Raw genomic sequence first — 9,500 nt, 5'->3', positions numbered from 1 at the left:
GCCAGGGCTACACAGAGAAACCCTGTCTCTAAAAACAAACAAACAAACGACAAACAAACAAAAAACCCAAAATAAACTAGCCAATCAAACACACACAAAAAAAACCAAACAGTCCCTCCCAGTTGTGTCTGGCCACTTGGATTTTAGTTAATTTCAGATGCAGTTAAGTTGATAACCAAGAATAGCCATCACAAATCCACTTCTTGTCAACTTGACACAGAATCATATCTCCTCATGTCACACTCAGTTTCCAGATGAGAATCATAACTGGGTCATAATCATATCTAACATGGTATGACTGTCCCATGTACAACTGAAAACAGTATATATTTAACTAAGTCATGATTATGCTTAATATGATATAACTATTTCACATACACCTGCAAACATAAACAGAATAGGTGGCAATGTCTCTTGAAGGGACAAATATCTGTACAAATGCATTCTTAACAAAACACAACAGAAACACTCATATGAGCTATAATTCTTGTTTCTGTAACTGGTCACGTGGCCTTAGCTGGTATTTATAGCCACCTTCCTTGACTACCCATTCTGTATTTCCTCCATTCTCAGCAAACACCTCATGGGGCTTGGCTCTTTTCCTGGAAGAGTGAGCCACCTTCATTCCCGAGGAGTCTGTGCCCTTTGTCATTCTGTCTGGATTAGGTTGTTGTAGTTTCCCATTGACTTTAATTACAGAGTACAGTAACCCTAAAGGATCTTCTGCACTTCAGACATAATCTTTCTTACCTCCGTTGCGGGAAAGCATCTAATCCCCTTGGTACAATACATCAGTCACACTGCCTAACGCTGTTATTGCTTCCTTAGTCTCTTGGCTTAGGGGCATTAGGAGCCCAACACGGCCTTGGTGGGGGTGTGGGGTGCTGTGTGTGGGTGTGGGGTCAGGGAGTGTTGAGGTGTGTGGGTGCAGTCTGAGCTTCCAGTTCAACAGAATGTTTGTTATGTTTTCCTGGCTGGAGTGCCAGAATAGTAGTGTCTGGTTTAATCCTAGATCACTGGGCTATCTCTCTCAGGTTCCTGGCCACCCAAATAGCACTGGGTACGGGCTGCACCTCACGGAGTGGGCTGTACATCAAATCAGATATTGGGTGGTTACTCCCACAAGCTTTGTGCCAACGGCTGGGTTGGTGTTTACATTTCTCCTTTGGTAGTCTGCAGAGCATCTTCTTGTACCAGAGATGCTAGTACCCCTGTGGTTATGAATTTGTTACCAGCTCTGGTGATATGAATTTGTTATCATCAGGTTTGCGGTGAGAACCTGCTCCTTACTGCCATGGCTAATGGGGGCTAACGCTGTATATGTTTTCTTCTAGGCTGGCAAACGGTCATCTGCCGTGGCAGTGAGAAGTCGGCCAACATTTTAGATTGCTTTTTGACTTTAAAAACAGAAGTTCCTATCATGACTGAACAGCAAAAACGAGACCTGAACCCCCTGACCATAAAGATCAGGTGTGTCTCTTGCCTTCCGATCCAGCCTGTATCCATTCATGATCTGGAGGTAAGAATGAACCCCTGCTTTTCCCACCTCCTTATCCCATGCAGGTGGCTATCGTGTGGCGTCTTTAATCTTTCATGCACTTGATGTGAGAAATATCATCCATAGTTTACCACTTGGGATTCTGTAGGGAGACATGAAAGAGACAAGGTTCCCAAGAGCTGAAGCCACCAGATGTGAGCTTTTCCACTACTTGAGTGTGCTACAAATCGAGATCACTGGCCTGCTCAGAAGTGTGTGGGCTTCCCTGGCATGGCAGCAGCACACAGATGGGACTTACTGATGTAAACCAACCAGGCTCAGCCAGTGTGCATCCAGGAGTTCCCTCTTTCCTCTCTGGATCATCGTTTGGAGGACCGCTTTCCTCTTCCTGTGTTTGTGTGCTCGTTGGTTTCGCTAAAGCACATCCTTTAGCCTATATCCTGCCATCCATTTCACATTCTAAAAGTACCTTTCTATTTTCTTTATATTTCCTGCTCTCCTACTTGGAAAATAGTTCGGTTGTTGTTATAGTTTGCTTTCTAGTGCATTGATAAAACATTGAGCAAAACCAACTTGGGGAGGGAAGGGTTTATTACATCTTACAGGTTAGAGTCCATTTTCAAGGGAAGCCAGGAAAGGAGCTCAAACAGAAACCAGGAGATGAATGGAACCATCTCTGCACTCAAGCTACAGCCTGCTCCATCGCCATGAAGATGCACGTCTGTTATGTCTTATATTCCCACAATTCCTCACATCTTTCTCCCATTATCAGTTTGTCTTGCGTTTATACAGACTTTGCCAATTTGGGAATTTTCTGGATTAAATCGGTTCTCTTCAAAAAATACGTTGAATTCCTAATCCCACGCACCTTCTAATGTGAGCTTATTTGGAAAGCAGGACTTTGAGAAGGCAGTGAAGTTAAAAGGAGGCCATTAGAAACCACAAAGGCATCAGGATCACCTTCCTGCCACTCCACAGAGAAGCACACAGGAACAGAGCACTGATAATGTTTTTTCTTTTCCAGGATGCCACATACCTGGACTTATACATATTCATTCATATTCTGTAGATAGCCTTCAGAATCCCCTCTCATTAACCATATGCACATCTGTCTTAGTTATGGTTTTTTTCGATAGACATCATGACCTAAAGCAACTTAGGGAAGAAAGCATTTATTTCATCTTAGGACTCTCAGGCTACCCTACGTCACCAAGGGAAGTCTGGGCAGGAACTCAAGGCAGGAACCTGGAGGCAGGAGCTCATGCAGAGGCCACGGAGGGGTGTTGCTTACTGTCCTGCTCCTCATGGCTTGCTCAGCCTGCTTTCTTATACAACTCAGGACCATTTGCTCAGGAGTGACATTCTCCAACTCCTGTGAGATGGGCTCATCCACATTAGTCATTAATCAGGAAAATTCACAGTAGACTTCTCTACTGGCAAACTAATAGAGATTCTTTCCCAGTTGAGACTGAGTTCTCCCAGATATGTCTCCCAGATATGTTTGTGTCAAATTGACACGAGTCAACTAGCACCCTGTCTTTTCTTAGCTCACAAGCTGATTTCTTCTGTCTAAGGAGCCATGCCTTTGACGTGTTCTTAAAAGACGTTGTCCAGGTGGGCATGGTGCACACCTTTAATCCTAGCACACAGAGGCAGAGGCAGGCAGATCTCTGTGAGCTTGAGGCCACCACGAGCCACAGAGTGAAACCCTGTCTCAAAAAAGGCTTTGAGTTACCTTTTTCCTTTACCTCCCTTCAGTTCTGTTTCAGTTGGTGTGGCTGCTACATCTTCTGTTTCTTCTCCATGCTTCCTACTTCTTGCTTCTGATCTCCACATTTTACATTGCTTTAAACAAACAAACAAACAAACACAGGGAGTCTGAACCGCTCTCTGCTTTCTATTTTGCTAAGTCTTTCTTTGGCTTTTCCTAATCTGGCGTCTCTCATAAAAAAACAAAAACAAAAACAAAAACAAAAAAAAAAACCAAAACATTTTGAGTGAGATCCAAAGGAATTTGTGGTGCGCATGTATGCCTGCTACCACACCTTTGCCTGAAAGCAAATGGCAGTTTTCAAACCTGCATCTAAAAGCCTTCATTGCTGGTGAGTAGAACTACGCTTGATCTCTTTACTTAAGCTATCAAATGTCCTTGTTCATGTCTGATCGATGTCATCTATGGCAGACCCATGAGACTCTTCTGATGCTGTAGGCGTTTGTGGCTCTTAACTGTGGTCACTGGGCTTTCCTGGGGGAACTTCTTTGAGGTCTTAATCTCTTCAGAGTTAGTCGCTAACCCCTGATAGGTACCTATGATCACTGCCAATCCATGATTACCCTAAAATAAATCCTTCTCTCCTGTTTACAATGAATGTACACACTGAGAACGAACCAGACCATAGAGGTCAGTAAGGCTCAGCTGTTGATTGTAGAAACACTTTGAATTCAGACGGCAGGAGCCCAGCTTCCAGTCACCTCTGTGCTCTGATTTTGTGCCCTCTGAAGCCCAGGATCCTGGGTCCCTCCTCATGTCAACATCTTGCTCCAGGCTGTTGCCACATACACTCCATCTGCTCCATCCTTCAGGCACCTCCTAGACATCGCCAAATTACCCTGTCCCCTCTTCTTCCCCCTCCCTTTGCTCTCTCTCCTCCCCTCCCCTCCTCCCTCTCTTCCTTCTCCTCATACTAAGGATGGAACCCAGAGGCTCAGGCAAGTTTTTCAAGTACCCCACCTCTGTTTTTTTCCCCTAATAAAGCCATTTAGCGTTCTTACTTATGATTAACGTGATTATGGCAGGGAGGGTATGCACATGCTGCAGGATGTACATGGGATCCAAGAACAATTCTGTCGAGCTGGCTCTCTCTTCCAGCTCAGGTTGCCATACTTGTGTGGTGAATGCTTCACTACATGAATCATCTTGCCAGCCTCTTAAAGCCAGTTTTTAAAAAGTCAGTTGTTGGGGCTGGGGCTGGAGAAATGACTCAGTAGATAAACAGATATCAGTGTGTACATTTGTATATGTCTGTGTATTTGTGTTTCCGTGTATTTGTTGTATGTATATGTTTGTATTTGTGTATGTATATATATATATATATATATATGTTTGTTTATATGTGTGAATATTTGTGTTTGTGTATGTGTGTATATTTGTGTTTGTATTTGTTTATGTGTGTATATTTATGTGTTTGTATATAAGTATGTGTGTATGTATATATTTGTTTGTATATATTTGTGTTTGTGTATGTGTGTGTATATTTGTGTGTCTATGTGTTTGTTTATATTTGTGTTTGTATATGTGTTAGTTTGGTTCTCAGCATTCTCATGAGGTGACTTACCTGTAATTCCACCTTCAGGAGATCTGACGCCTCCTGATCCCCTCCATGTATTGCTCAGACACCCTTGCATACACATAATCAAAAAGTTTTTTTTTTAAAAAAAAAGTGGACTGGAAGTTGGCCTATGGCACACGCTTGCTTTAAAGACGGAGACAGAAGGGTCATGATTTCAGGGCCAGCCTGGAATACAAGTGGGATTCTGTCTCAAAACTAAGGGAAAAGCCATTGATTGGAGTTTTCTATCCACTTGTGCATGTTGCCATTTGGGGGCTTTCCCTAGTAGATGCTTTAATGTTAGGTCACTTCTATCGGCTGCTCGGCTTCCCTGAGCACTCCCCGTTCTTATGCCTGGGAGGGAAGGCCTAGGCGCAGCATAGGGAGCTTGTAGGGATGAGACTGTAGGGACGAGACGTGAGTGGACCATGACGTGGGTCCCAGACTTCCAGTCCTTTTCATTGTCCTGCAGACTAAACCTGAAGAGTCAGGAAAGAGCAGTCACTTGTCAGGCACTGGGTCTCAGTCAGAGCGGGGAAGCTATCGGGTGGGGCGGGGCCCCTGAGACATCTCACGAAGTCTCCTGTCTTTAACCATCCTCTCTTTTCTTTCTACCCAGGCTCTGGGTCTGTGAGTGCTGAGTTCTGGGGCAGGCATGGGCTTGCTTCCTGATGCTCTGTAAGTCCTGGCTTTGGCTCTCACGTTGCAGAAACGAAAACCAAAGGAGTGAATGCAGCATCCAGGCATCTCTTCACACGTTCTTAAGCTGTGGCCTTTGTTTGCTTGTGTTCTTCCAGGTCTTTGCACCGAGTGAACCTCAGCCAAAGTCACTCCTATGTCTGCTTGACCACAGCAGCCTGTTCCACCACATAGTCGCACCCCAGTAGGATGGCCTTTGCTAAAATACACTTCCCTTTACCTGGTCTGTGCCCAGGATTAGGACTGGAATTAGAAGCAGATGTAAAAAGAAACATCCCATCTCTGTCTCCATGGCACTTGCTGTCTGGGAAAGGATCGGGGAATCACTTGTCCTTAAGCCTGTGGCCCATGTCTTGTGATGCTCATGTCTTTTTCATGCACACAGCCTGAATGCCTGTGCTGACCTCGCTGAGTGTGTCTGATGGAGGAGGAAGCCCAGGCTTCAGGACTTTGGGTAGTGAGTGTGCTGTGCTGGGCACACAGGTGAAATATGACCTGCTGTTCCTCTCTCTTGCAGAGGCTGTGCAGCCCTGTGTACTGCAGATACCAGTTCCACAAGACTCCAGTTCACGAGACCAAGAGAGAGCCCCATGGGACTCATGTAGTTTTTCGCGATATCAATGTCATCTTCCTTGGGGCCATGCACCCTAGTGACGTGAGAGAATACCTGGAGGGGCCCCCCATGGTAGTTGAAGTCCACGACAGGGATCGGAAGTTAGAAGAGTATTCCCGGAAGCCTGCCCTGTTTGGAGAGGACCTGATAGATTCATACTTCAATCTCCAGGCTTTTGTCTCTCACAGAAACACAGAGACGAACCCCTATGAGTCACAGAACAAGATTTGGGATCCGTATGGCGTTGCCCGGGTCAGTTTTGCTGACCTCCTCCTTGGTTATAAGTACTTGAACCTGATTGTCCCCATCCACAACTGTGAGCCAAAGACTCCCAACTGGAGGCAAGATAGCAGGAACAGAAGGACAACGGGATTCCAGGCTCCCACAGATGTCCTCCAGCACAGCTCAATTCCCATAGGCAACTACCTGGAGGCCAACTCTTTACTCAAGCTCCGAGTGGACATTGCAGTGCCCCTGAGTGGTTGGTCCAGAGCTCCCGAGTTGGACCTAATGGGTACCCATTTTGGCCGCATCATTTTTGTGTTCCACGCCAAGAAGCTGTCCCTCCTACAGAGCCTGCTGCAGGACATCACCACGATCAATGCTAAAGCCCTGGACCTGGACAGTTATCCCCTCCAGAACATCCAGCAAATCCTGTCAGCCTTCAAGGTGCGTGTGAAGATCCAAGAGCAGCAGGACCTGGATGTGCTCACGGGCTTCCATCTGCTGGATGGAAAGATCCATCTTTTTATTCTAGAAGGCTTGGCAGCCTGTGGCTTGAGGCAGCTGTGGGAGAGTTACCAGAGCAGGTAGGCAGACTCTTTTCCATTCAGAGGAAAGCGATGCCAGTCTGGATACAGGGCAAATGGCATAGCTCTTTCAAAGCCACGGCCAGGTAGACATTGACAACAGGCAGACCTGGCTGTTTTAGCTGGGAGGGGAAATGTAGGATTGGGCTAGTGAGATAGCTCAGTGGATATAGGTGTTTTCTGTGAAATCCCGGTGCTCCAAGTTAAATCTACAGAACTCACAAAAGGAAAGGAAAGAACTGACTCTACAAAGTTGCCATCTGATCTCCATGCATCTGTGTTGCCATGGTGCACATAATGATGGTGGTGGTGGTAATGATGATGATGATGATGATGATGATATAAGCATTTTTTTTTTTTGAGACAGGGTTTCTCTGTGTAGCCCTGGCTGTCCTGGAACTCACTCTGTAGACCAGGCTGGCCTCGAACTCAGAAATCCACCTGCCTCTGCCTCCCAAGTGCTGGGATTAAAGGTGTACGCCACCACGCCCGGTGATATAAGCATTTTTAAATGAAACAGAATTTAGGGTGATTTAGAACATAGTACCCCCAAACAAACAAAACAAACAAACAAACAAACAAACAAACAGAACATAGTACCCAGAGAGGGATCCATGTACGTTCGGTTTAACTTGTTTGAAGGACAGGTTCCTTCTTTACTGGGAAGGCAGATTTCATGGCCTCAGACCTCATCTAATAACTGCTAGAGGCCAGAAGTTTTTTATTTATCCAAGAGAGGGCTGTACCACTGTGGGTCTGTCCTGAAGTGCTGACAAGCTGAGAGATACCAGAGAGAAGCATGACTTCTCTTTAGATCTATACCTGAGACAACCAAAAATGCATACCCACACCAAAATTTGTAAATGACTGTATAGTACAGTCAACAAGTAGAAACCAGCTGGGTGTGGTGGCACATGTATTTAGCCTCAGTGCTCGGGAGGCAGAGGTAGGTGGATCTCTGTGAGTTGAAGGCCAGCCTGGTCTACAGAGTGCGTCCTAGGACAGACAGAACTGTTATACAGAGAAACCTTGTGCCCACAAAATCAACCAACCATACCCCCAAAACCCAGAAAACAAAACAAGTAAAAAGTAGAAACCAGGTGACTCTCAGCTGATCATCAAAATGTGGCATGTGATGTGGTATGCAATGTGTAATGTAGTGGGACATGCAGTGACACCTGTAATGTGGTCACAGAGCAAGATTGGACTTCAAAAACCCATACAGAGAAATATATACAGGGGGTCCATGGTAGACAAAAGTCAAAGAAAAGGATCCTTTTCAATAATGGTGTTTGGACAATTTTTCTCCACAGGAAAAAAAGGAAAACAAGTTCCTTTCAAGCCATTCATAAAAACAAATTCAACTGATTAAAATCTATGTGGTTTAAAAAAATGACATTTTTATTAAGTTCATTTTTATGTGTTTGGGTGTTTTATGTGCATGTTTGGCTATGCACCTTGTGTGTGCAGTCCCGTGGAGGTCAGAAGAGGGCGTTAGATCCCTTAGAACTGGAGTTACAGATGGCTGTGAGTCACCATGTGGGTGCTGGTAACCAAACTCTGGTCCTCTGCAAGATCATTAAGTACCCTGAACCACTGAGCCATCTCTCTAGCCTCTCTATGTAGATTGTAAGCTTTTTGTTTTGAGATAATTATATATAAACAAGAGACTCATAACCGTTCCCAGGAGATCCTCTGTCCCCTTCCAAGCTTCCCTCTGATGTGATATCTAACCGAGGGTTCTGACAGTGCTGTGTGTGCACGCTGTACATGAAGTCTGTCATGCATGAATTATGCAGCCACTATAATCAAGATACAGAATTATTTGTGTCACCTCAAAGATTTTTTTCTCCAGTTGCCATAGTAACCATGCCTACCTTCCCTAACAGTTCTTAATTCTCAGGAACCACAAATTTGATCTATTCTACAAATTTGTCTTATTATTTTGAAAATACTATGTTAAGTTTCAAGTGCCAAATACTCTTTGATGGTTTACTGAAGCATAACTGATTTTCATAAGCTGACAAGCCAACTCGCTGAGTGAAGGAGTTGTCTTTGTTTTGGGAAATGTGTTGGTGTTTTCTACCTAGGCCACCATGTAAGAGGGGCGACTTCTCCCCCTTCCCAGTTTGCCTGCTTTTGTTTCCAGGGGTGCTGGGGAGGATTCGCAGTGCTGCTTTTTGTGAGGGGTGTATATAAGCAAGTTCAGCTTGTGTTGCCGATGCACAGAAGACATTTAATCTTTCTCTGTGCTGTCAGGAGTCAGGCATCTGTCTCTTGGTTCTCTGCCGGCTTGAGGAGGCATCGCTCTCTCTGCCTGCTGTGCTAAGGGTTTCCAAAAGCACTCCTTTGCACAGTGCATGAAAGGCAGTTGCAAGTAGACGATAACACCTCTTTTTAAACCGTGAGCTTGGAAATTATTAAGGACTCACAAGGTGCAAAAATAGTAGTTACTCATTACCCCACTTCCCTGGTGGCAACATCTCCATAACCTCTATGCATCATTAATTAACAAAGCACAGCTAGCTAAGACTAAGATGGTCTGAACTATT

General features: G+C 44.9%; 1 protein-coding gene across 1 annotated transcript in view; it reads left to right on the top strand.

Annotated features, from left to right (window-relative positions):
* The window catches only part of Kiaa1257 (KIAA1257 ortholog), a 46,429-nt gene that overhangs the window by 19,722 nt on the left and 17,207 nt on the right, over nucleotides 1-9,500 (top strand). The window contains exons 8-9 of the mRNA XM_029535283.1: nucleotides 1,335-1,519; nucleotides 6,044-6,948. Coding sequence (XP_029391143.1) covers nucleotides 1,335-1,519; nucleotides 6,044-6,948 — 1,090 coding nt within the window. The remainder of the gene's footprint in view (nucleotides 1-1,334; nucleotides 1,520-6,043; nucleotides 6,949-9,500) is intronic.

This window comes from Mus pahari, chromosome 2 (assembly GCF_900095145.1).
Source record: "Mus pahari chromosome 2, PAHARI_EIJ_v1.1, whole genome shotgun sequence".
Taxonomy (NCBI): domain Eukaryota; kingdom Metazoa; phylum Chordata; class Mammalia; order Rodentia; family Muridae; genus Mus; species Mus pahari.
Note: the sequence above shows the minus strand (reverse complement) of the source record. Positions and strands in the feature narration are given on the sequence as shown.